Here is a 27979-nt window from a genome sequence, read left to right on the forward strand (position 1 = left end):
TCTCCAATGTCCCCTGTGTGTTGGACATGTCCTCTCCTATCCCCACACACTGATCTACTCACAGACAGCCACTCCCCAATGTCCTCTGTTTTGGACATGTCCTCTCCTAGCCCCACACACTGATCTACTTACAGATGCCTCTCCTCAATGTCCTCTGTGTTGGACATGTCCTCTCCTAGCCCCACACACTGATCTACTCACAGACAGCCTCTCCCCAATGTCCTCTGTGTTGGACATGTCCTCTCCTAGCCCCACACACTGATCTACTCACAGACAGCCACTCCCCAATGTCCTCTGTGTTGGACATGTCCTCTCCTAGCCCCACACACTGATCTACTCACGGGCAGCCACTCTCCAATGTCCCCTGTGTGTTGGACATGTCCTCTCCTAGCCCCACACACTGATCTACTCACAGACAGCCACTCCCCAATGTCCTCTGTGTTGGACATGTCCTCTCCTAGCCCCACACACTTATCTACTTACAGATGCCTCTCTCCAATGTCCTCTGTGTTGGACATGTCCTCTCCTAGCCCCACATACTGATCTACTCACAGACAGCCACTCCCCAATGTCCCCTGTGTGTTGGACATGTCCTCTCCTAGCCCCACACACTGATCTACTCACAGAAAGCCACTCCCCAATGTCCCCTGTGTTGGACATGTCCTCTCCTAGCCCCACCCACTGATCTACTCACAGACAGCCACTCCCCAATGTCCCCTGTGTTGGACATGTCCTCTCCTAGCCCCACACACTGATCTACTCACAGACAGCCACTCCCCAATGTCCCCTGTGTTGGACATGTCCTCTCCTAGCCCCACACACACTGATCTTCTCACAGGCAGCCACTCCCCAATGTCCCCTGTGTTGGACATGTCCTCTCCTACCCCCACACACTGATCTACTCACAGACAGCCACTCCCCAATGTCCCCTGTGTGTTGGACATGTCCTCTCCTAGCCCCACACACTGATCTACTCACGGGCAGCCACTCCCCAATGTCCCCTGTGTGTTGGACATGTCCTCTCCTACCCCCACACACTGATCTACTCACAGGCAGCCACTCCCCAATGTCCTCTGTGTTGGACATGTCCTCTCCTAGCCCCACACACTTATCTACTTACAGATGCCTCTCCCCAATGTCCTCTGTGTTGGACATGTCCTCTCCTAGCCCCACATACTGATCTACTCACAGACAGCCACTCCCCAATGTCCCCTGTGTGTTGGACATGTCCTCTCCTAGCCCCACACACTGATCTACTCACAGACAGCCACTCCCCAATGTCCCCTGTGTTGGACATGTCCTCTCCTAGCCCCACACACTGATCTACTCACAGACAGCCACTCCCCAATGTCCCCTGTGTTGGACATGTCCTCTCCTAGCCCCACACACACTGATCTACTCACAGACAGCCACTCCCCAATGTCCCCTGTGTTGGACATGTCCTCTCCTAGCCCCACACACTGATCTACTCACAGACAGCCACTCCCCAATGTCCCCTGTGTTGGACATGTCCTCTCCTAGCCCCACACACTGATCTACTCACGGGCAGCCACTCCCCAATGTCCCCTGTGTGTTGGACATGTCCTCTCCTAGCCCCACACACTGATCTACTCACAGACAGCCACTCCCCAATGTCCTCTGTGTTGGACATGTCCTCTCCTAGCCCCACACACTTATCTACTTACAGATGCCTCTCCCCAATGTCCTCTGTGTTGGACATGTCCTCTCCTAGCCCCACATACTGATCTACTCACAGACAGCCACTCCCCAATGTCCCCTGTGTGTTGGACATGTCCTCTCCTAGCCCCACACACTGATCTACTCACAGACAGCCACTCCCCAATGTCCCCTGTGTTGGACATGTCCTCTCCTAGCCCCACACACTGATCTACTCACAGACAGCCACTCCCCAATGTCCCCTGTGTTGGACATGTCCTCTCCTAGCCCCACACACACTGATCTACTCACAGACAGCCACTCCCCAATGTCCCCTGTGTTGGACATGTCCTCTCCTAGCCCCACACACTGATCTACTCACAGACAGCCACTCCCCAATGTCCCCTGTGTTGGACATGTCCTCTCCTATCCCCACACACAGATGTACTCACAGGCAGCCACTCTCCAATGTCCCCTGTGTGTTGGACATGTCTTTTTGGACATGTCCTCTCCTATCCCCACACACGGATCTACTCACGAGCAGCCACTCTCCAATGTCCCCTGTGTGTTGGACATGTCTTTTTGGACATGTCCTCTCCTATCCCCACACACGGATCTACTCACGGGCAGCCACTCTCCAATGTCCCCTGTGTGTTGGACATGTCCTCTCCTATCCCCACACACTGATCTACTCACAGACAGCCACTCCCCAATGTCCTCTGTTTTGGACATGTCCTCTCCTAGCCCCACACACTGATCTACTTACAGATGCCTCTCCTCAATGTCCTCTGTGTTGGACATGTCCTCTCCTAGCCCCACACACTGATCTACTCACAGACAGCCTCTCCCCAATGTCCTCTGTGTTGGACATGTCCTCTCCTAGCCCCACACACTTATCTACTTACAGATGCCTCTCTCCAATGTCCTCTGTGTTGGACATGTCCTCTCCTAGCCCCACATACTGATCTACTCACAGACAGCCACTCCCCAATGTCCCCTGTGTGTTGGACATGTCCTCTCCTAGCCCCACACACTGATCTACTCACAGAAAGCCACTCCCCAATGTCCCCTGTGTTGGACATGTCCTCTCCTAGCCCCACACACACTGATCTTCTCACAGGCAGCCACTCCCCAATGTCCCCTGTGTTGGACATGTCCTCTCCTACCCCCACACACTGATCTACTCACAGACAGCCACTCCCCAATGTCCCCTGTGTGTTGGACATGTCCTCTCCTAGCCCCACACACTGATCTACTCACGGGCAGCCACTCCCCAATGTCCCCTGTGTGTTGGACATGTCCTCTCCTACCCCCACACACTGATCTACTCACAGGCAGCCACTCCCCAATGTCCCCTGTGTGTTGGACATGTCCTCTCCTAGCCCCACACACTGATCTACTCACAGACAGCCACTCCCCAATGTCCTGTGTGTTGGACATGTCCTCTCCTAGCCCCACACACTGATCTACTCACAGATGCCACTCCCCAATGTCCCCTGTGTTGGACATGTCCTCTCCTAGCCCCACACACTGATCTACTCACGGGCAGCCACTCCCCAATGTCCCCTGTGTGTTGGACATGTCTTTTTGGACATGTCCTCTCCTATCCCCACACACGGATCTACTCACGGGCAGCCGCTCTCCAATGTCCCCTGTGTGTTGGACATGTCCTCTCCTATCCCCACACACTGATCTACTCACAGACAGCCACTCCCCAATGTCCTCTGTGTTGGACATGTCCTCTCCTAGCCCCACACACTGATCTACTCACGGGCAGCCACTCCCCAATGTCCCCTGTGTGTTGGACATGTCCTCTCCTAGCCCCACACACTGATCTACTCACAGACAGCCTCTCCCCAATGTCCTCTGTGTTGGACATGTCCTCTCCTAGCCCCACACACTGATCTACTCACAGATGCCACTCCCCAATGTCCCCTGTGTTGGACATGTCCTCTCCTAGCCCCACACACTGATCTACTCACGGGCAGCCACTCCCCAATGTCCCCTGTGTGTTGGACATGTCTTTTTGGACATGTCCTCTCCTATCCCCACACACGGATCTACTCACGGGCAGCCGCTCTCCAATGTCCCCTGTGTGTTGGACATGTCCTCTCCTATCCCCACACACTGATCTACTCACAGACAGCCACTCCCCAATGTCCTGTGTGTTGGACATGTCCTCTCCTATCCCCACACACAGATGTACTCACAGGCAGCCACTCTCCAATGTCCCCTGTGTGTTGGACATGTCTTTTTGGACATGTCCTCTCCTATCCCCACACACGGATCTACTCACGGGCAGCCACTCTCCAATGTCCCCTGTGTGTTGGACATGTCTTTTTGGACATGTCCTCTCCTATCCCCACACACGGATCTACTCACGGGCAGCCACTCTCCAATGTCCCCTGTGTGTTGGACATGTCCTCTCCTATCCCCACACACTGATCTACTCACAGACAGCCACTCCCCAATGTCCTGTGTGTTGGACATGTCCTCTCCTATCCCCACACACAGATGTACTCACAGGCAGCCACTCTCCAATGTCCCCTGTGTGTTGGACATGTCCTCTCCTATCCCCACACACTGATCTACTCACAGACAGCCACTCCCCAATGTCCTGTGTGTTGGACATGTCCTCTCCTATCCCCACACACAGATGTACTCACGGGCAGCCACTCTCCAATGTCCCCTGTGTGTAGCCAGCCTTCACTGTCCAGGGCATCCTTGGTCTTTACTGGATCTTTCAGATATCCCCGGAATACATTGGGGCCTCGGATGCAAACCTGGAAGTGATATGTTTACTTTAAGTGTCTCATAAAGAGCATACATCTATATCAAGACATCGTGATGTTATAAGTATATGAAGAAACTTATGCTTATAATGCAATAATGGTATAAGAGTCTGTACATTTGAGTCTACTTTCCTGAACTTGTCATTTAACATTTCCACGATGCTTATTAATCATAAGAACTTGAACTTGAACCTGATATCAGACTGGTGGCTGATGTTGCAGACTAACATAATGTGCACTGTATGAAAAAGACTGACCCTCCAACAAACCTAAGATTCGGGTAGAGAATAGGTCTTCAGCAACCCATGCTTGCCGTAACAGGTGACTTTGCTTGTCGTGAGAGGCGACTAACGGGATCGGGTGGTCAGGCTCGCTGACTTGGTGGATGCATGGATTGTCTGGTCCAGGCTTGATTATTTACAGACTGCGGTCATATAGCTGGAATATTGCTGAGTGCGGAGTCAAACAACAAACAATCCAATAAACCTGGAATGTCTTAGTTTTGTTTGTTGTGTAATACAGTGCTCAGCAATATTCCAGATACATAATGGCAGCCTTAAAAAACCAAGACCAGACAAACCAGATATTAATTATCATGGTAGGGGTATTAATTTCCATCATGGCATGACTTACCTCCCCCTTGTTGCTGCCAGAGTAGTACTCCATTTCAGCAACATCTGCCAGTTTGATCTGGTTGCACGTCAACGGCGGTCCAACATTACCTGTGAGTAGACACATTAACCAACCTCAGCCATACATGTTCAATAACAGTGAGCAAGTGGATTTACACAACTTTTAGCAAACCCAAGGAATTATAGGCTTCACACATTATACCCATGTGGGAATAGAACCCGGGGCCTTTGATGCCACGGGTTAATGCTTTATCCGCCCTGCTTCCCCACCGCCACTATGAAACGACAACATATAACCTCTGAAGTATATCTACTCTAATACCATATTGACAGTGTTTCAGATTGGATTTCTGTATGAGACAGATTATTTTTTCTGTCAGAGCTCCAAGACACACAATTTTATCTCTAAAAGGCTGAGCCAAACTATCATTTTTAACCCACAACACATATTTTTCAAAACACCCAACATGTCCAGTGAACAATTATTTTTTTCTTATACATCCCAAGGACAAACTATTTGCTCTAGCACTTTTAGATTATATTTTTCAAAAGAGTCCCAAGCCACTCCTTGTCACAACTGGAACACTCATAACAGTACACTCATTACATTTTACTCAATGGCAGAGACCGCCTCCATGGTCTTGCGGTAGAATGTCCGCCCTGAGAGAGGAAGTTCCGGGTTCCACCCCGGCCGCATCATACCAAAAGATGTTAAAAGATGGTACCTGTTACTCTGCCTTGCGCTGGGCATTAGGGGGCTAAAACAAGGACTGGTCGACTCGGAGTCAGTATACTGTGTCTGAGTGGGGTATTCATGTTAAACTGTGGCATGGTATCTCAGTGGGCTAGCACTATAAAATCGGCCTTAGTCTGGACTAGTACAAGCAGCCACACACACGTCCATGCACTTCACTATATAAGTGCACTAAGCTTGGGTGTGATGTTAAACCCCAATGGCATTTCACTTCACCTCATCAATGGTAAAATAAGGAGTTCTTGTGAAGCACCTGAATATTTGTACTACCATGAGTACACCAGTCCTATATTACCTGTGAGATGATCCCCAACTATCTGTAACGTGGCAATAGCTGAACATTCTGTCTGCCCATAGCCCTCCAAGATCTGAAAGAACACACACCAAAATTGCATCCTCCTCTAGTTTTACACTTTTATTTAGGCACTTCCCTGAACTAAAAGCACAGAAATGCTGATAGTTGTGCTCCAAAATGGATTTACAAAAGATTGCCTCATGCATAATTTTATATGGCTATTATCAGTCAGGGTGGCCTCTTGCCTACGCGGCAATTAAATTCCCATAACTGTGTAGAAATTCAATTTGGCCAGTTTTTGCATTTGTTTCCCTTTTTGTTTTCAAAAAAGTATTAACTTACGTGAAGAAAGACACAAATAGTAACATACATTCATTATGTTTGTATAAATGTACATTTGAAAAATAATTAACAGTAATCTTGACTTAGAAAGGGAAAATGTTTTAAAAAATCATTCAAAACAGTAGGGTAATTTCAACTGGTAACTGCAACCTTCATTTGTTGAATTTTGTTATAAAACTTATATCATTAGAATTGCAAATGCTTAAGGAACAGTAAAACGTGATTTTTTTCCGATTATTTTCGCCAACTTCCATGTGTAATGCGGTGGCGATTTTTATTAATCATTATTTATGATTATTTAACACATTTTGGGAGACTCTTTTAATTATAAGTTTGTTCAACAAATACCGTTACAGTTTCAATACAAGCAAACCCTTTTAATCAGGACAGCATATTTCATTGTAAAACTGTCCACAATTACAAATTTTCCAAATTAACTGAACACAGCAACAAAGATATATTGCCTAAATTGAATTTCCACCAGCCTCTTTTGGGGCAGGGGATTCTGGAATAGCAGGGTCCAGACTAATAGGGTTTCACTGTATACAGTATGGTAGACAAAATTATCAGGGAATGAAAAAGTAACAAACATGAGATAAATTTAACCTTTAATCAGAAAATACACTGACCTAATAGATATGTTCACAATGATTTTTATCAATAAATGCCATTAACCCCAAAGTGATGTGGTTCTAGTTACATGAGTGAGCTATAATTCTTTCCAGTTATTTTTGACAAAATAAAGAGCACATGAAAAAATATAACTATATAATATACATGTAATGTTGTTGTAGGTTTTCATAGGGCCTTACCGGACATCCAACACAACATCTGAGAAAGCCGAGGACTTTAGCGGACAATGGTGCAGAGCCTGTGACGATGAGTTTGACCTTGCCCCCGAGCGCATCCTGAACCTTCCGGAACATCAACTGATCCCAGATACTCGACCTCCGGATCACACCCCTGCGACACAAGAATGTTTCAATGACCACCTATATTTTCGAATTTTCTCAATCCAAATCTGAAACTCTTTTCTTCGTTTTACTGATTTTCTTGTGAATCATCAATGGTAGGTGGGAAAATAAATAAATAAAAAGACCAAACATATAACCTTGTCAGACCATTTCAGTCCACCCTCTTGACTGATTGACTCAACAACACAAGACAAATCAACACTTGATCACTTGGCTATGTGTTTGACATCAAAACAAAAGCATAACAGACACCTTTTCAGTTCCTTCTCCTTTTCTGCCAGAGCAATGTTGAACAGGAACTTCTTGACAGGACTTGAGTTAACTCCTGACATCACCTGAAAGTAAAATACCGGAATAGGAATGGGATTCTTCTCAGGATGTACAAATTTTCATGACACAAACATTATTAAAATGCTTTTGTTTGTTTGTTGTTTAACGCTGCTGCACTATTTAGCAATATTCAAGAATGTACGTACCTTATCATAGAACCTATTGAGAAGGTACCAGAGGGTACGTACCTTATCAAAGAACCTATTGAGAGGGAACCTGACGGTATGTACCTTATCATAGAACCTATTGAGAGGGAACCAGACGGTATGTACCTTATCATGGAACCTATTGAGAGGGTACCAGAGGGTAGGTACCTTATCATAGAACCTATTGAGAGGGTACCAGACGGTATGTACCTTATCATAGAACCTATTGAGAGGGTACCAGAGGGTAGGTACCTTATCATGGAACCTATTGAGAGGATACCAGAGGGTACGTACCTTATCATAGAACCAATTGAGAGGGTACCAGAGGGTATGTACCTTATCATAGAACCTATTGAGAGGGTACCAGAGGCTACGTACCTTATCATAGAACCAATTGAGAGGGTACCAGAGGGTAAGTACCTTATCATAGAACCTATTGAGAGGGTACCAGAGGGTACGTACCTTATCATAGAACCTATTGAGAGGGTACCAGAGGGTACGTACCTTATCATAGAACCTATTGAGAGGGTACCAGAGGGTATGTACCTTATCATAGAACCTATTGAGAGGGTACCAGAGGCTACGTACCTTATCATAGAACCAATTGAGAGGGTACCAGAGGGTAAGTACCTTATCATAGAACCTATTGAGAGGGTACCAGAGGGTACGTACCTTATCATAGAACCTATTGAGAGGGTACCAGAGGGTACATACCTTATCATAGGACCTATTGAGAGGATACCAGAGGGTATATACCTTATCATAGAAGCTATTGAGTAGGTACCAGAGGGTATGTACCTTATCATAGAACCTATTGAAAGGGAACCAGACGGTATGTACCTTATCATAGAACCTATTGAGAGGATACCAGAGGGTACGTACCTTATCATAGAACCTATTGAGAGGGTACGAACCCTATCATAGAACCTATTGAGAGGGAACCAGACAGTGCGTACCTTATCATAGAACCTATTGAGAAGGTACCAGAGGATATGTACCTTATCATAGATCCAGAGGGTAGGTACCTTATCATAGAACCTATTGAGAAGGAACCAGAGGGTACGTACCTTTTCATAGAACCTATTGAGAGGGTACGTACCTTATCATAGAACCTATTGAGAAGGAACCCGAGGGTACGTACCTTTTCATAGAACCTATTGAGAGGGTACATACCTTATCATAGAACCTATTGAGAGGGTACGTACCTTATCATAGAACCTATTGAGGGTACCAGAGGGTACGTACCTTATCATAGAACCTATTGAGAAGGAACCAGGGTGTACGTACCTTATCATAAAACCTATTGAGAGGGTACCAGAGGGTACATACCTTATCATAGAACCTATTGAGAAGGAACCCGAGGGTACGTACCTTTTCATAGAACCTATTGAGAGGGTACATACCTTATCATAGAACCTATTGAGAGGGTACGTACCTTATCATAGAACCTATTGAGAAGGAACCAGGGGGTACGTACCTTATCATAAAACCTATTGAGAGGGTACCAGAGGGTACATACCTTATCATAGAACCTATTGAGAGGGAACCAGAGGGTACATACCTTATCATAGAACCTATTGAGAAGAAACCAGAGGGTACGTACCTTATCATAGAACCAGAGGGTAGGTACCTTATCATAGAACCTATTGAGAGGATACCAGAGGGTATGTACCTTATCATAGAACCTATTGAGAGGGTACCAGAGGGTATGTACCTTATCATAGAACCAATTGAGAAGGAACCAGAGGGTACGTACCTTATCATAGAACCTATTGAGAGGATACCAGAGGGTACGTACCTTATCATAGAACCTATTGAGAGTGGTACCAGAGGGTATGTACCTTATCATAAAACCTATTGAGAGGGAACCAGAGGGTATGTACCTTATCATAAAACCTATTGAGAGGGAACCAGAGGGTATGTACCTTATCATAAAACCTATTGAGAGGGAACCAGAGGGTATGTACCTTATCATAGAACCAGAGGGTATGTACCTTATCATAGAACCCATTGAGAGGGTACCAGAAGGTACGTACCTCATCATGGAACCTATTGAGAGGGAACCAGAGGGTCCGTACCTTATCATAGAACCAGAGGGTACGTACCTTATACTAGAACTAGAGGGTACATACCTTATAGAACCAGAGGGTACGTACCTTATACTAGAACCAGATGGTACGTACCTTATCATAGAACCAGAGGGTGTGTACCTTATCATAAAACCTATTGAGAGGGAACCAGATGGTATGTACCTTATCATAGAACATATTGAGAGGGAACCAGACGGTACGTACCTTATCATAGAACCTGTTGAGCAGTCTTGGCACTGTCGGGAAGATGGTGGGCTGAAGTTCCTTGATGTCGTCCATCAGCTTCCTCACATCCCCCTGGAAGAAGCCCACCCGAGCTCCATGCAAATAGATGTAGACCTGAAAGGAAGGGAAAGTTACCATGACAACACATTCTGAGTGGAGAAACATTCCCGCTCAATAACTTTACCCACTACAACCTCCTTCATCCAGAAGGTACAATTCCCAGTGAAAACATCCCGATGAACCACTTTCTGGATCTACGAAATATGGTTATCTGATTATGTCCCTTTCAGTATTCCATTTTTATCACAAATGTCAGCTTAATGTGGGAGGAAAGCTCGATGTGATGCACGTCTTAGATTTTCACCACTTTGGTGAAACCAATGAGCATGGTATAGGGCTGACAAACTTAAGAAATATAATCAGGGCAAAAAAGGATTCAAATCCATGATTAAAGCTTTCTGGCATGCCAAAGTGTCACAGCTCTGCACAGCAAATTGATGAGCCTCAGATGGCAGGGCTACCCCTGCCCTGTCAGATCCAAGATAAGAGCTGAACAAGGTTATGTTTGGAAGACAGCATCAAGCTCTAATGTCCAATATCTCCCTGTAAATGGGTGAATAATTTTTGGGCATGACGAACTGAAACTTTAACCACATTTCCCCACCAGCCAAAATATGACAAAACCCACCTCTAACAGTCGTTCGTAAGAATGAGCTAGCGGCAGGTACGAGATCAAGACATCCGTTGTCTGAATCACCAAGTCAGACGCGTCCTAAACACACAAAGAAACACAGCTGTCAAACATGGCACCAAGGGTACTGAGTATTGTTTCCCAAGTTAATTCAAACATTAGTCAGTACATTTTGTAACAATATTCAGTTATGTACATCCTACTGCTAATACGTACCAGCTGCGTTTCACAAGCAACCACTATAGACACCACACCTCTGTGTGTCAACATAGCACCCTTCGGGAGACCTGAAAGTAAGCATGTTTTTTTATGAGTAAATGACATAGAGCACAAACAAAGGCTTTGATCCACAGTTCATATGTCATTTACAGCAAGTATTTCCCGATAATCTGTTCTAAGCAGTTATGTTAAGCTTGAGAATTACACAGATGCTGGCAGTCCATTCTTAGGCTTCGAGCTGAGAGTGAAAAGAGCAGTTTGCACTAGCTGTTTACCATATATCTGAAAATACTATTTGTGGAATTTGATAGAGGACTTGTGACAGTAACAATTTCACCTCATTCTTTGTTCTCACAACCGTACCATTATTTAAGAACTAAACAACGAGTGGGAGTTGTTTATTGTACAATAAAACACTTCAGGGAGGATAAACCATAATAGAACAATGTATTATCATGAACATCGATCCTAGCAACTGGGATACAATCGCATTCAATCAACCAAATCACTGAGTCTGATTTAATGATTGACATCATGAACATCAGTCAACCCAAATGGGATACAAGGACATTCAACAAATCAAATCACTGAGTCTGATTCAATGATTGACATCATGAACATAAGTCAACGCAAATGGGACAAATGGCATTCAACCAACCAAATCACTGAGTCTGATCCAATGATTGACATCATGAACATCGATCCAAACAACTGGGATACAATGGCATTCAATCAACCAAATCACTGAGTCTGATCCAATGATTGACATCATGAACATCGATCCACACAACTGGGATACAATGGCATTCAATCAACCAAATCACTGAGTCTGATCCAATGATTGACATCATGAGCATCAATCAATGCAAACAGGATATGATGACACGCAATCAACCAAGTCACTGAGCCTGACCACCTGATCCATTCAGTCACCTCTTACGACAAGTAAAAAGGGTGCATGGGACCTATATTCTTACCCGGAATCCCCACAAGTCCTTAAAACAAGAATGGGATACTGAGGATCTATTCTGCAAAAGAATCCCCCTGGGTTATTAATGGTGGGTTGCTTATTACTAAGACATAGAATGAGGTTAGCCTGCTGCAAAGACTGACCTGTGGTTCCACTGGTGTAGCATATGATGCACAGGTCATCTGGGGTCGCAGGCTGCAATACAACAAGGTCCAAATTATGCTTGTTAAAATAAAACTGTTGGTTCTCATGACCTATCCACTGATTAAATTGCCCTGTCCATTGTATTCTAAGATTGTTAAGCACTGTTTAGAAACAACTTTTCAAATCAAATTTCATTTTTACACCACATTAGGAATGGTAGGTTTAAAAAAATTAAATAAAAAATGTATTTTAAGCCTTATTACCTAGTTATATCATTGGGTGTGTCATGACCGAATCACCAGTAGATTCCAAGAAAACGTGTGTACAGCTGATTGCTGTTTCCAGCTTAGTTTACGAGAAAATAGACAACATAATCTTAATCCCTGGATGTAAAACAATGCCTATCAGAACAAAAAATACAATTTAAACGGTAAATCAACATGTCTGGTGATTTTTTATCTTCAATTTCGAATTTCTACTGACCAAGTTTCTCATCACCCGTTCGTTTACCGGGATTCGCTGGAGGGGTAGATATACGGTGTAATTTTTTTCTGCACTTGATGTTCTGATTTTTTTCTCTCCAAAATACTGAATCCGCTAGAGGGGGATGCGCATTATACATAGGTGCGTAGAGAAAATGCATCTAATGCAAAATCTTGAAAATAATTGGTTTAGAATATCAATCAGTAAATATTTGTTATGAACCAAATGACATTTTCCCAAATGATCAATCTGTACTAGTACTATTGATAAACCTAAATAAACAGTGTGACCCTATTCAGTCCTGGCTTGTATAGTTGCTCCTTGACAGTATTGTAGCAAGGTAATGGTTACATGTTTAGGTTGTTTCCTACACTCACTCCAGTTTTTTGCCTGTCAGCTTCATGTGGGAGGAAGCCTGAAGTGATTCAGGTCTTAGACATACCGTATTCGACATAATAAGCGCCTTGGGCGCTCTCAAAGTTAGAAATAGGGGGCTCTTATTAGAATATTATTTTGGTGAAAAACAACAGAGTTGAAAGATCGTAAATTTCGTGGTTTATGCTAACAGCCTGAAATGTTTATATACGACAGATATATTTTTTCCAGAATTTAATTTCCCATAATTATGGATGCATATAACATGCGTATTATACACGAATAATTGACATTGATCAATCGGAAGGGGTGCTAATTGGGATTGTACGCTAGCCAATATATTAGAAAATATCGCAGTGGGCGCTTATTAGAGCAGGGTGCTTATTACGTCGAATACGGTATACCACTTTGATTAAACCCATTAGCATGGGTATGGTGCTGACAAACCAAGAATCATAATCAGGATGAAACCACGTTTATAGCCTAAGGGATGCAACTCTGAACAGCAAATTGAGGTGCCTTAGAGGACTGGGCCCATCAGATCATAGATAGGGGTGGACAAAGTTTGGCTTGGAAGACAGTATCAAGCGCTTATCTTCATTTTTTCATTATTTCATCATTTCACTATACCGTATATGGGTCCTAACTTTACAAGCGAATTGAGATGGCTTAGAGCGATTGGGCACTTTAAGCCCATTCTGTCCTATGAACCACTATTGCGTCTAGTTGTAAACAATGTCATTTTCTGTGAATATTTATGTTCATCTTTTTCTTTCATTTTTTTATTTTCTGGCATACATAGATACAGTCTGCATCTTTAGCCACTAAATGGCACTAAATTCAACTGAAAATGATGCTAGAGACAAGTTGGATCGAAGTCGACTCAAAAGTTCTTGGCACAGGCTGTAAAATTCTAATGCACAGAAAGCTACACAATCATGAAAACACAAAGATGTTGATTTTTTAAAAACTTTTAAAGTTGTTGCTTCTCTATCAGCATGATCTGGGTGAAAATAGGTCAACACCACCAGACCACTTCTCTTTATCTGATCTAGGGGGCATGGGTGGCACAGTCGTCTAAAGCGTTGCGTCCCTTGAGCACGCCCAAAACCTATGATTGTGGGTTCGAATCCCGGTTCGCCCCGATTATGTTTCTAGGTTTGTCAGCACCATACCTGTGCTCGTGGGTTTCACCGAAGTGGTAAACGTCTGAGACCCACATCACTTCGGGCTTTCCCCCCACATTAAGCTGACACGCCGCGATATAACTGTAATACTGTTAAAAGCGGCATTAAACCCAACTCACTCACTTTATCTGAACTGAAGGCTGTTGCCGTTCAATGAGGATCACATGTATTTAACTGCAGGACAAAACCTGAGATTAAGTGTTTCATCTAAATTAGAAAAACAGAAACCTAAAACAAAATCTATCAACATTTTTACACTTCAAACATACTTTCCATGAACCTTAGGAAGTGGGCGTAAAATATCTGTTGCTGGTGTACAGTACTTAAAAAAGACATTCTTTAAAGCATTGTGATTTATCAATGCGTCTGTAGCCTAGAGGTACACTCACTGGGCTACAGATACGAAGGTTGTGTGGTCGATTCACGGAAATATAAAAAAACATTTGTCATTTGATTTTACATTTCATTACATTGTGTTCAAATGCAAAATAAATTTCCAGTGAGCAACATTCATATGTTACAATATAAACTGAAGATGTATTAATAAAACTCTCTGTTTATAAGACTTAACCCGACTGGAGAACAATAGAATGACGTCACTGGAGGTTTATAAGTGCCCTTATCACAGACAAGTATGGTCTATTCATAACACTGGGTTACTCAGCACAGATATCAAGTATACAACTGTCTGTTTTCTTGTACAAATACTGTGGCCTACAACTGATAAAGAGTTGTTATCAGTACGCTCAAAAAGCCGGTCACATGACATCAGGCCACTGTGAGGAGAGACAAAGTACATCATGACATTCGCTGTCACTTGCCTACCTCTCTGTATTCTGTATAAACCCATGTTCAGGTTCTACTGCACCCAAAACACCTTGTATTATGTGAGGAAAAGGGAGAGAGAGAGAGAAGCAGGAAAGAGGGAGAGAGAGAGAGAGGGAGAGGGAGTAGGATTGGGAGAGGGAGAGAAGAGAGGAGAGGTGAGGTGAGGTGAAATGGGGTTTAACATCGCATATAGCATATAGCGACGTGCATGCACGTGTATGTGTGTGTGTGTGGCTGCTTGTACTAGTCCGGACTGATTTATAGTGCCAGCACACTGAGATACCATGCCGCAGTTTAACATGAATACCCCACTCAGACACAGTATACTGACTCCGAGCCGACCAGTCCTTGTTTTAGCCCCCTAATGCCGAGCGCCAGACAGGGTAACAACAAGTACCATCTTTTAACGTCTTTTGGTATGACGCGGCTGGGAATCGAACCCCGGACCTTCCACTCTCCGGGCGGACGCTCTGCTATTAGACCACAGAGGCGGTCGAGAGAAGAGAGGGAGAGGGAGGGAGAGGGGAGAGAGAGGGGGAGAGGGAGAGAGGGGTCATTGAGGTTTGCTTCTATAATATTCGACAACAGGACCCCTAAATATTTTCCTTCTAACATTAGGGTTTTAACAAGGACACCTTGACTTTCGTGCCTAATCTAAACACTGATGATTCATTTCAATAGTTTGATTTCAGGTGAAAACTATAATTCCGTCAGTTGTGAGACATATGGATACTAAATCCTTTGTTTTCTCACAAGTGACATTTCCTTTTCTAAAATACTCCACTTCAAAACATCTGACAGAAAAGTTAATACAAGCCGATGCTATTTCAATAATCTGTTGGCCGAACACCGATTTGTCGTGATACGTGATGCAAGACCCAGAACAATGTCAGCATGCTTCACCATTTTATCAGGCAAAACTTTAAAGATTATCTAATCTACTGGTCATAGGGTGTGATCATAGGCTGTCTCTACAGGTGACCTTCACCTTCACCTTCAACTCCAACAGCAAACTTGACACTGGCTCTAGAATGTCTAGGTAATGTCAAGGTAATCTGAAGCTGCCTGTGTTCCTTTTAAAATAGTAAGCATTTGTAAGTGCAAATGAACTAACCTTTGGTGTTTGAGGGTTATCTTGGCCCAATTTCTGGAAAAAACAATGGACTGCATTTTAAAACCATCTCCTATCAAATGGGAATAAACACATACTTTGAAGCTGATAAAAATTAGAAACTCATACAGCCTGTGAAGTGTTGTGGCAACACAGCTTTGTTTGTTAGTCTGTTGATTTAACATCGCAGTCAGTGGTCTGTAAATAATTAAGTCTGGACCAGAGAATCCAGTGATTAACAGGAGCATCGATCAACACAATTGGGACACGATGACATGCATAAACCAAGTCAGCGAGTCTGACCACCTGATCCCATTAGTCACCTCTTATGACAAGCATAGTCACCTGTTATGGCAAGCATGAGTTGCTGAAGACCTATTCTACCTGAAATATTCAGGTTTCAAGGGGCAGTCTTATTCGTACAGTGCACATTATGTTTGTCTGCAACATTAGCCACCAATCTGATATCAGGGTCAAGTTTAATTTCTCTTTGATTAATAAGATGATATGCATCAACCATGCCAGCGAGCCTGACCACCCGATCTCGTTAGTCGCCTCTTACGACAAGCATGGGTTGCTGAATACCAATTCTAATCCGGATCTTAACGGGTTGGCTACACTGCAGTAGAAAGTATCTCACCTCTACATCTGCCAACTGATGTAGCTTGACTCCCAGGGAGGTGGCCTTGGTCTGCATCTCACCATTCATTTCCTCCATCACGATGATGTGCCGGATGTTCTTTGTTTCTTTGTAACGATCTAACAAGTTGCTAACTTTCTTGTTTGTATCACAGAGTACTGCACTTATTTCAGCTGAAACAGAAATGAAAATGAGAAAAGCAACAAACGCAAATAAGTTAATAAATTCTACAGTTGTGAAAGACAAAGCTCAACAACATCTTTTATTTATATTAGAATAAGTGAGTTAAATATTATGCAGATTTATGCACAATTCCAATCAGTTGAGATTCGAATCAATTCTTTACTTTCTTACTATGAGGTACAATGATGGGGAGGAGGTACCTTGGTTGATGATGAAGTTGCAGGCCTCGACACCCAGAGTGTCGTACAGTGGCACGCCCACCATGGAATATGTGTAACAGGCCTGCTCAAATATCACATACTGAAATGTACAACAGAGACAATATCACATACTGAAATGTTCAACAGGGACAATATCATATACTGAAATGTACAACAGTGACAATATCACATACTGAAATGCACAACAGAGACAATATCACATACTCAAATGTGAACAGTGACAATATCACAAACTGAAATGCACAACAGTGACAATATCACATACTGAAATGCACAACAGAGACAATATCACATGCTGAAATGTACAACAGTGACAATATCACATACTGAAATGCACAACAGAGACAATACCACATACTGAAATGTACAACAGAGACAATATCACATACTGAAATGTATAACGATGATAATTAACAACCAAATACATGGTGTTTGTTGTTTAACGCCACACTCAGAAATATCTCAGCTGTATGACAGCAGCCTGTATATAATTGTGTCTGGACCATACAGTCTAGTGATTGACATTGTTAGCAGCGATCCATGCCATCAGGGTATGAAGACACACAATCAACCAAGTCACCGAGCCTGACAACCTGATCCATTTGGTCACTTCTTACCTATAATCCCCATGGGTCCAAATACATGGAACAAGTGTCGTAAGGTTAAAGCACTGCCACAGAGCACAGTTTGCTATTGCACATAAACTTCAGTCTATGGTTTGCACATAATTTACACATTGTCTCAATATTACAGAACTTAATGATATCATCACAATCACTTTCAGTTAAAGCGTGAGTGAATGAATTGTGTTTAATGACGCTTTCAACAGTATTTCAGTTATATCACAGTGTGTAAGCTCTTAGGAAAGCCCGAAATGATGCAGGTCTCAGGTGTTTACAACTTTGGTGGTGAGTGAGTGAGTGGGGTTTTTACCACTTTGGAGAAACCCAAAACATGGGTATGGTGCTGACAAACTTAGAAACATGATCATGCGAACCAGGATTCACAGCACATTTGGACGACCTCAGATAACGTTTGACTATGCAAAAAGCAATCAATCAAATCTAGTGTAAGTCAAATCACCATGGACACTTGCGAAATACCTCAGTGCACCATGTGACAAAAGTAGAATGGAAAGCATGGAGACATGGACACCTTGACCTACCTCGGGTTTGTTCTGGGAGTAGATTCCAACATTGGTGCTATTTTTGGGTGAGAGGCCAAGCTTGATGAGTCCTGCACCTAGGTTAGCTGCTCGTTGTAGCACCTGCAATGTAAGGTCATGTTATCAAGGTCGACACATGTACCGATTCAAACTACGGAGCAACGCTTACTGAGTGAGTTGATTCTACGCTGCTTTTAGCAATATTCCTACAATATTACGGCGGAGACACCAAATATGGGCTTCACACTTCGTACCCATGTGGGGATTTGAAAAATCAAATTTGACAAATGAATTTAACCATGAGGCCACCCCAACTCCCCCACAACCTACTGGGCTACACCACTACAAGATGAGTCACTGCACTGAGCAAGTTCGTATTTGAGTTATGTACTGGTATGTTCATGTAATTGGGAGGGAAAAGTGTGGCTTCCACACATCAGTTTGTCTTGTACTCTGCACCCTGTATAAGCAATAATTATACACAATGCGATGCCCATGCAATGCAATCAGGTAACTGCCTGAAAACATCTACTGAGCTCAATGATTGGTTCATTTTGCCAGTAGTAGCCAAGATGCATATTTCCATGCCATTGCCAAAACATGGCCCGATGGCCATATTATATCACAAGTTGTTCACAATGGACTGTGCTACCTACTTCATCATAGTTGATCCACTTGTACGGCTCTGTAGGTGAGGGCTTCCATCCGAGACACGGGCCATTATCTGATAAACAGAACAAGTGAAGCTGGGTATCAGAGGTAGCAGTTTATCAATATCTGAACATAAGTCAGTTCATCAAACATACACCAATGACAATATTACAATAATTTATGTATATAAACTAGAAGTGATATTTACATCAAACATTTATCAGAATTTCTTCGACATGTTCTTTTATAGTTTGTTTGTTTGTTTCTTGTTTAAAGCTGCATTCAGAATGCTCAGCAATATTCAAGCTATATGATGGTGGCCTGTGAAAAAAATCAAATCAATCCAATGATTGATATTATGAGCAACAATCCATGCCTTGGGTATGGGGTCACGCAATCAACCAAGTTACTGAGTCTGATGACCCAATGCATTTGGTTGCCTATCATGAACAACATAGGGTGCTGGGGACCAATTCTAACCCAGTCTCACAAACATTAAATAGTGATATTGATATGACATCTTGTTACTGTCACGTCAATCAATATCCAAAGAAATGAAACAAGAAACAATTAATTGTGAAATGTGATATAACTCAGTATCTTAAGCATACAATGAGGCTCAAGCTCAAGCTACGCGGATGCATACAGTTTGCACGTCGGCTTTTCGATGTATACCTCAATGAACCGAACAAAATACACAGTCAATCCTTAAAAGTATTATCTTGTAAGACAGGCCCCTCCTGACCTTGTCCTTCAACAATACTTGGTCCTAACATCAGTTCAAGGTCATCATCATGTGAACATTCATCTGACTAATGTTGATATGCTGGCTTATCAAGTTGTAACATATCTTCCATACCAACACACTCTCTTGTCTGCTAGTTTGTTGGTACAGATTATTATTCACATGGTCCTGTGGTTGACACATAAGATGTAAACTGAATTTGGTTCTTTTCCTTTAATATGTTTCTTCATGAAAATCACCCCTTTTTAAAAAGCTCAATAGTGTATGATCAGCTGATTTAAATACATGAAGGTCAATTACTTTACCTAATATATAACCCATTAATACTACTATTTCTACTACGAACAAAAATAATAAAATAAATATGTAGTTTTCCAATAAGTTCATACATGTTGATGATTCACAGTATGCAACATATGCATGATACAAAAAGATGTGACTTATTAAAACCAATAATTGAAAAGCGTGATGTCACTACTGTAGCTAGCTGCAGTCGACAGACAACATGTCATTTCAGTGTAACATATGGTTCAACATTCACTAGAAAAACATGAAATGTGGTCATTAGCATATATAAATGAACTCAAGGCAACAGATTCTTAAAACTTATGCTAGCAGCTTATCTCAATTTCAATTCGTAGTATCATGTCTTCACTAGAGCATGGTCAATATATCATAACGAGGGTTGTGTTGGAGACATATCAATGTTTGTTAAATGAAAAGATGACCACCCAAAATGTATTCCCTTATCTCTCATACAGACCCTGAAACAAAAATAACGAAACCTTCCCAAGCAAATCTATAATACCGTATTCGACATAATAAGCGCTCAGGGCGCTCTCAAAGTTAGAAATAGGGGGCTCTTATTAGAATATTATTTTGGTGAAAAACAACAGAGTTGAAAGACCGTAAATTTCGTGGTTTATGCTGACAGCCTGAAATGTTAATATGCGACAGATATATTTTTTTCAGAATTTAATTTCCCATAATTAAGAATGCATATAACATACGTATTATACACGAATAAATAAGTCATGTGTACATTGATCAATCAATATATATGAAAATATCGCCGTGGGCGCTTATTACGTCGAATACAGTACTTTGGCAAGCCTAGAGTTTTAAGGGTTTTTTTAAATGAAGATTCTATGGGCTCCTTAAATATATGACAATTCACAAAGAAATATTTTCATTTCAGAGACTAAGTGTTTGTCTATGTTTTCCCCTTTTGGACATGGTAAAAATTATCAAAAATTTTATCAAACTGTAAAAAAAACTGTCTGCTTGCTCCAGGCCCCTGACCCTACAAATGTAACCACCCGTCCAATAACAGCCTGTTTTGGGTGACAAGTTTCCACCAATCTGGTTAAAATTACTGGTATTGTGTTCCCTATCCCCTGCTTGGGACACATCACTACTGAGAATAACACATTCTGACTTAATTTGTGATTCCGCTTTTGCCACAGGCTGCTATACTCCTGCTTATATATGACCCTATCTTTACATGGTATTTAGAAGCCGCAGTATCCATGAAGTTTAATTATGGATTTCAACTTCTTATATAATCTATATTCTTTCAGCGTGTGTTTTCAATACAGGTGCTTGTGACTTTATCAAGCAAGCACATGTATTATAGAAAAGGAAATCTAGAAGTAAACATTTTTCAAGAAATGGCCCATTCATAAATGCATAGAGTTTCCAACACTGCTTATTGCAGCAGTCCCAGATCCACCATCTGGACAGTGGGAACCTTTTCTATAATCTGTTCTATATACTAGGGCTGGGACGAGTCCAAATTTACTACCCGGGTACCCACCCCCCTATTACCCGACCCTACCCGGGTACCCACTGTAGGTCTAAGGGGATGTCTCAAAATGTCCGACTGGGAACATTTTTAGAATAGCCCTGGCAAAACGTATTTGGATACATGTATTAAACAACCTGGTCATTCGTACACTGAAGTTGAATTCAGTTATATCTTTATTCAACCATATGAAAAATCAGAAGGAATGGATGCATAGTCAGAAAGAAATGCATACATTAGTGACTTGTAGTGTAACCATAGAGTTCTAGATAACTTTTATCAATCATCAACATATCACGTGACTAACCACGGGTCCGGGTAGTCCTGTGGGTACCCGGGTCCTCCTTAGTACCCACCCTACCCAGGCACCTGAGTTACCCGTCCCAGCCCTACTATAGACTATAGTGAGTGAGTCGAGTCCATATGACGCTACTTTGAACAGTATTACAGTTTAATGTGGGAGAAAAGTCCAAAATGAAGACGTGTACCACTTTGGTGAAACCCATGTGCATGGGCATGGTGCTGATGAACCTCGAAACATAATCAGGGTTAACCAGGATTCAAACCCACAATCATAGGTTTCGTGCTTGATAAGGGGACTCAACTCTGCATAGCATTTTGCTTCGCCTTAGATGACTGGGCCCCCTCTTACTATAATGTGAGGTGAAATGGGGTTAAACATTGCGTTCAAGAATACTGCACATAAATGGTGATGTGCATACCCACCATGCGTGTTGCTGCTTATATTACTGATACCCCACTCAGGCACAGTATACTAACTCCTAGCTGACCATTCCTTGTGTTATCCCCTTAAAGCTGAGCGTCAGACACAGTAACAAGTACCTGTGGCCAGGGATCGAATCATTGACCTATTCTATGGTATAAGCTATGAGAACACAACAAGTGTACATACTGGAGAGTCTTGCTCCTCTCTTGAACACCTCATGCAGGGTTTTGGCATCTTCAGTCTTGTACTCGAGCAGCTTACCATCTTTACACAGGCGGGAGATACGAGCACGATCTTTGCCCTGAAACACAGACGGACGAAAGACTTAAGACAATCTGACATTTGACATCATTCACATCTGTGTCCATACATGACAAAAGAGTCTGTGACCTTAGCAACCAGTCTGCAGCCTTATAACCAGTCCATGCCTTAAACTACTGAGCCGACTGTACCAACCTGACATGTGCCCAATGGAGTGATTCTTAGTAGATGCTATTGTGTTTGTTTGTTGTTTAACGCCACACTCAGCAATATTCCAGCTAAATGCCGGCGGTCTGTAAATAATCAAGTCTGGACCAGACAATCCAGTGATTGACATCATGAACATCGATCCACGCAATTGGGATCGATGGCATGCATCAACCAAGTCAGCCAGACTGACTACCTAATCCCGTTAGTCGCCTCTTACGACAAGCATAGTCGCCTTTTAAGGCAAGCATGGGTGGCTTGAGACCTATTCTACACCGGATCTTCACAGGTCAGATGATATTGTGAGGTGAAAGGGAGTTTAACATCACATAAAAGGACACTGCACTTATACAGCGTTATATGTGTTCATGGCTGCTTGTACTAGTTCGGACTAATGCCAGTTTTATTGTGCTAGCCCACTGAGATACCATGCCACAGTTTGGATAACCTACTTGGGCACATTCTACTGACTCCAAGCTGACCAGTCCTTGTTTTATCATCTTAAACCCGATCACAAGGCATGGTGACAAAAAGTACCATTGTTTTACATCTTTTAAATGACGTGGTCAGTGAGTTGTTTCACCAAGTTTCCGCTGTCTGGCAGACCTTCTATCCACTAAACCACTAAGGCTATCTTGTTGAGTGCACTACACCTACGGACAAGTGGCTGAAGTTCAGACTGAGAAACATCTCTGTCTGGTATGCTCGGCAAATGAAGGATCAGTTACTGGTATCAACAATATTAAATATATTAAAACAAATGTTTTTAGAACAGACTGCGTAATAAATATTACTGCCTGTAATCACTGTTCAGAGTACAACTCCTTAGGTTAATTACCTGTTTTATTAAAATTGTGAAAACAATATATTGTCATCTCAATGAAATAAAACATTTCAGTGAGTGAGTATGGTTTTACGCCACTTCTAGCAATATTCCAGCAATATCACGGCGGGGGACACCAGAAATGGGCTTCACACATTGTACCCATGTCGGGAATCGAACCCTGGTCTTCGGCGTGACTATCGAACACTTTAACCACTAGGCTACCGACAGCCCCTAAAACATTTCAAGATCCAATTGAACATGCTGAGGGATAGTCACAATGTGTAAATGAACACAGGTTCTCTATTTAGTCCACTATTGTTCTGGTCTAAGCTCCTTTATCACTAACCATATGATACATCATACAGGAAAAGAGTACATTGAAAATACATGTAACATGCAAATTGTGGTCACAGTGGAAAAAAAAGACAAGTTAAGGAATATCATTTTGAAATATAGATATCTTTGCACTTCATCCTGGTTAAATAAACTTACATCTAACAGATGATCACAAAACTTACAGCCAACAGAGCATCACAAAACTTACAGCCAACAGAGGATCACAAAACTTACAGCCAACAGAGCATCACAAAACTTACAGCCAACAGAGCATCACATAACTTACAGCCAACAGAGCATCAAAACCTAAGAGAGGATCACGCAACTTACATCTAACAGAGCATCACATAACATACAGAGGATCACACAACTTACAGCTAACAGAGCATCACATAACTTACAGCCTACAGAGGATCACAAACCTTACAGCCAACCGAGGATCACAAACCTTACAGCCAACCGAGGATCACAAAACTTACAGTATGCCAAATCCCCCAAAATACTGTTATGATAATTCAACATGCTTCAAGCAGACAAAATACAAAATCTTTCTTCTGCAAGGAATGCATGATTAAATTTTATAATTGGTCACAGCCTGTGCATGTTGAACTTGTTCAACAGGTTTACAACACACATTTATAATGCACTAAGACAGATCCTGGAATGCATGACATGATAAAAGCTCATATTTACATACAACTCAGATGATCAATTATACCATTCAACCACAAAAGATGACTATTTTGGTCCTCAGCTAATGCTGGGTCCTACAAAAAACATAACCACAAAACATGTCATCATGTTTAACAAGTTATCATTACAATAAAAAAACATAGGTTTCATGATACTGTCCATGACGAGGACTCCTACCACATCCTCATAGTCTAGTTAGTGATATGCAGGGATTGACTTAGGCCGCAATTCCGCGAATTTCTCACATAGTTGTCATAGATATCGCATTAACATTAATTCAGTGCGACTGAAAATAGCGTTTTATCCGCATTGACACTCTCAGTTTCACCTACAAACATCGGAACTGTCATATTGCTTGAATAAAATTATCTACCAGGGATAATTCTAGGCCCACATTTTCAAATACATTGAGGCATTTTAACATTGTGCTGTATGGGCGTACCTTGGGAATATTTGAAATTTACACATGAAGGGCCCATGTCAGAAAATCCCTTGAGTGAACCCTGATCTACTGTATCTAAAAATGTAAATAAAAAACTTACTCGATAGTTTCTTCAATCGTCAAAAGTTGTTAATCGAAACACTCGCAACACTGCATGCCATCTCTTACTGTGCTTTAATGATTCCTATAGCACTGCATGGAGCTTTGCACTACATTTTTTTATACTTGATTGTCAAGTCATATTCTGTAATCTACAACAAATCATTAGCTGTATTTTTTGTCACGTAAATCTTAGCAGAAATCAAAGATGTACATGTATCTGCATCCGTGCAGAAATCAAGAGAAAAAATGCAATCACGGGTAAAGTTTCAAAACACAAGCAAATTTCAAGTTTGGAATGACAAAACCAAACCTAAATGAATATGCATACAACTCTTTCTCCCTAAGAATATACAAATTTCAGATCACAAACGATCGTATTTTAGATGAGATTCGCCTAGACTTTAGATAAGACAACACTGGTTTTCATGAACGTATACCCTCTTGAGAAAAGCCAACGTGCATGAATTACGTATGAATTTTAAACTATTTCTAGTGGCCAAACAGCAAGTTGGAGATTTTTTAGAATACACTAAAATATGGTTGCTTCCAGCATATGTCCAGATTTGTCCATATTTATTGAAAACTGACTTAATCATTCAAATGTAACTCATAAACATTGTGAATGTCAACAATCTTTTCAACGGTCTGACACCCGGTTTTTGATACAGTACACACTGCAGACACTAGAAGACAGTGAAATTGAAGATCGCATTGGAATGTAAACTATAAATGTTTTGCCAGCCAAATGTAACACCATTTACAACTGTCGCTATTTCATGTCATCGCTTTAAATATATTAAATTATGATCTTAACAGACACTGTTGAAGACCTATAAATTGTTTGTTACCCCGCATGTCAATGAAATGAACAGCTGATTGTGGTAAACATGCCTTATCAATAATTATTTATATAATTCCTCCTAAAGTCGACAATGAACTGAAATACATAAATATTAATGTATTTTCTCCTAAAGTAGACAATGAACAGAAATATAAATACTAATGCATATTTTTGTTGATACTAATGCTAATATTTTTAAATATTCACTGTGGAATAATTAATGTTCGAAAATATCAGAGGATGTATCTATATAATTTAGTAACATAAATTGCAACATAATTCGAGTCACAAATACCGAATACCGAATACCAAATACAGTTTCCATTCCAGGAAGACAAAATGTCTCTGAAAATTTGCAAAATCTCATCACACACCAAAAAATCTCATTGCGTTTAGACCAGGGGAGATTTTCTCTCATAGGTAAAACATTCAGGGTTAATCCTTGGATATGAATCAGCACCTAGTATTCAAAACTGTGTACACAAGGATGCACAACCAACTTACTCCAACCTCCTGAGACTGGTAGGTGAACTCTACACTCGGACGAAATCCGAAAGTGATGTTATGGGATCCCTTGGCACCCATGACAACAATCAAAGCATTTCTACTCACAACTACACCCTCAATACGTTCATATTCCCTCCAGTCATGTGACTAGCAATGGCCACTCAACCATATCACTGTTTACTATAGCATCAGGACTACTGCGAACATGGTGAATGAACAGCAGGGACACATGACAGGTGTTTACAAGGAAGTGGCAACATACTCATCAACTCATCAGTTCATACCCATGACCACCATCAATAATAGATGACATCAATCTTTATCGGACAGCTTCACAAGCTGAGCAGCCAATAAGAAAACCCTGATAGGTCAGTCAGGGCATACTTACGGGTATTTCCGCGGACTGTTTGTCCATATCCACTGCAAACTTGACATGGTCTGGTCGAGTGTAGTAGACAGCAGCTGTGGCCAGGGCACCGACAGTGACGGCACCGGCCCCTGCCAACTTCAGGTAGTCCAGACTCGTCATCGGCATACAGTCTGGCAATATACAACAACAGAAAACCTATAAATAGCTGGCATGTGAATCTGGCCTTCATGGACAAAGTACTACCAGGATCAATATAGAGTATTGATTGCCTTTATGGACAGGTAGCAGTGGGCTGGCATAGTTATGTGTTGACTGACAACGGCATTAGGGCAGGCAATGAGATTAATTGGTAAAGCTAGTTAATGCCAGGCATGTGACGTTTTGGGGAAAGAAAAACTACACGAAGACAGTGTGTTCAGGAATGAAATGAGAAATGGTTTCAGTATACCAGGCACTGGATTTGGTTCAACTAAGCTTCCTTATTTGTAAGTGACTGACCAATTGAAATATCGATATATTTTTTTAATTGAAACTTAGGTTGAATATTTTTTAAAGTGAAACACCTTGCAACGTTATTTCTATAAAGTCCCAGGCTCTCCCACCCCCATAATATCAAATGGTCAGTCTCTAACCCTCCTGTACTTTGCTTAAATAGCTGAACAACTTGCTTGTGGAGCTGGGTTCAAGCAGTGCATCAAAGGCTCCTTGTCGTAACCTTAATGCTAAATGTTACAAATTTAGGAGTCCCTTGATTCAAATGCTATACAGGAGAAAACCTCAAGGACCCTAAGATTCCCTTAACTTCGAACACTTTCATGTCAACACAATCTGATACGACACCTCCCTGCATGAAGATCTCAGGACAACTCTATTGAAGGTCGAGTCAGGTGAACGTTCTAATCTTCCAATCAATGTGAAGGCTTCTAAATTCTTTGTTATGAGTGAGCGAAGCATTGAGACAAGCAGATCTGATTTCTGTATCTCAGAAGTTCTGACTGAAAAAACCAAAGCTGG

General features: G+C 42.0%; 1 protein-coding gene across 3 annotated transcripts in view; it reads right to left on the reverse strand.

The window, feature by feature from the left end:
- The window catches only part of LOC124151755 (long-chain-fatty-acid--CoA ligase 5-like), a 59135-nt gene that overhangs the window by 11547 nt on the left and 19609 nt on the right, over positions 1–27979 (reverse strand). For 2 of the 3 annotated variants that reach the window (XM_048392177.1, XM_048392176.1), the window contains exons 2-17: positions 26984–27135; positions 22567–22681; positions 19110–19177; positions 18454–18555; positions 17268–17367; positions 16885–17057; positions 16248–16280; positions 12260–12311; positions 11144–11214; positions 10925–11008; positions 10216–10350; positions 7698–7780; positions 7284–7434; positions 6130–6202; positions 5082–5170; positions 4323–4439 (exon numbers count right to left, since the gene is read on the reverse strand). In XM_048392177.1, the coding sequence (XP_048248134.1) occupies positions 4323–4439; positions 5082–5170; positions 6130–6202; positions 7284–7434; positions 7698–7780; positions 10216–10350; positions 10925–11008; positions 11144–11214; positions 12260–12311; positions 16248–16280; positions 16885–17057; positions 17268–17367; positions 18454–18555; positions 19110–19177; positions 22567–22681; positions 26984–27130 (1593 nt within the window). In that variant the 5' untranslated portion in view covers positions 27131–27135. Of the gene's footprint in view, positions 1–4322; positions 4440–5081; positions 5171–6129; positions 6203–7283; positions 7435–7697; positions 7781–10215; positions 10351–10924; positions 11009–11143; positions 11215–12259; positions 12312–16247; positions 16281–16884; positions 17058–17267; positions 17368–18453; positions 18556–19109; positions 19178–22566; positions 22682–26592; positions 26745–26983; positions 27136–27979 lie in introns of those variants that run through there. The other variant, XM_048392178.1, reaches the window with a different exon arrangement.

The sequence above is a fragment of the Haliotis rufescens genome, unplaced genomic scaffold, assembly GCF_023055435.1.
Source record: "Haliotis rufescens isolate VD_foot unplaced genomic scaffold, xgHalRufe1.0.p SCAF_11, whole genome shotgun sequence".
In the NCBI taxonomy this organism is placed as follows: Eukaryota; Metazoa; Mollusca; class Gastropoda; order Lepetellida; family Haliotidae; genus Haliotis; species Haliotis rufescens.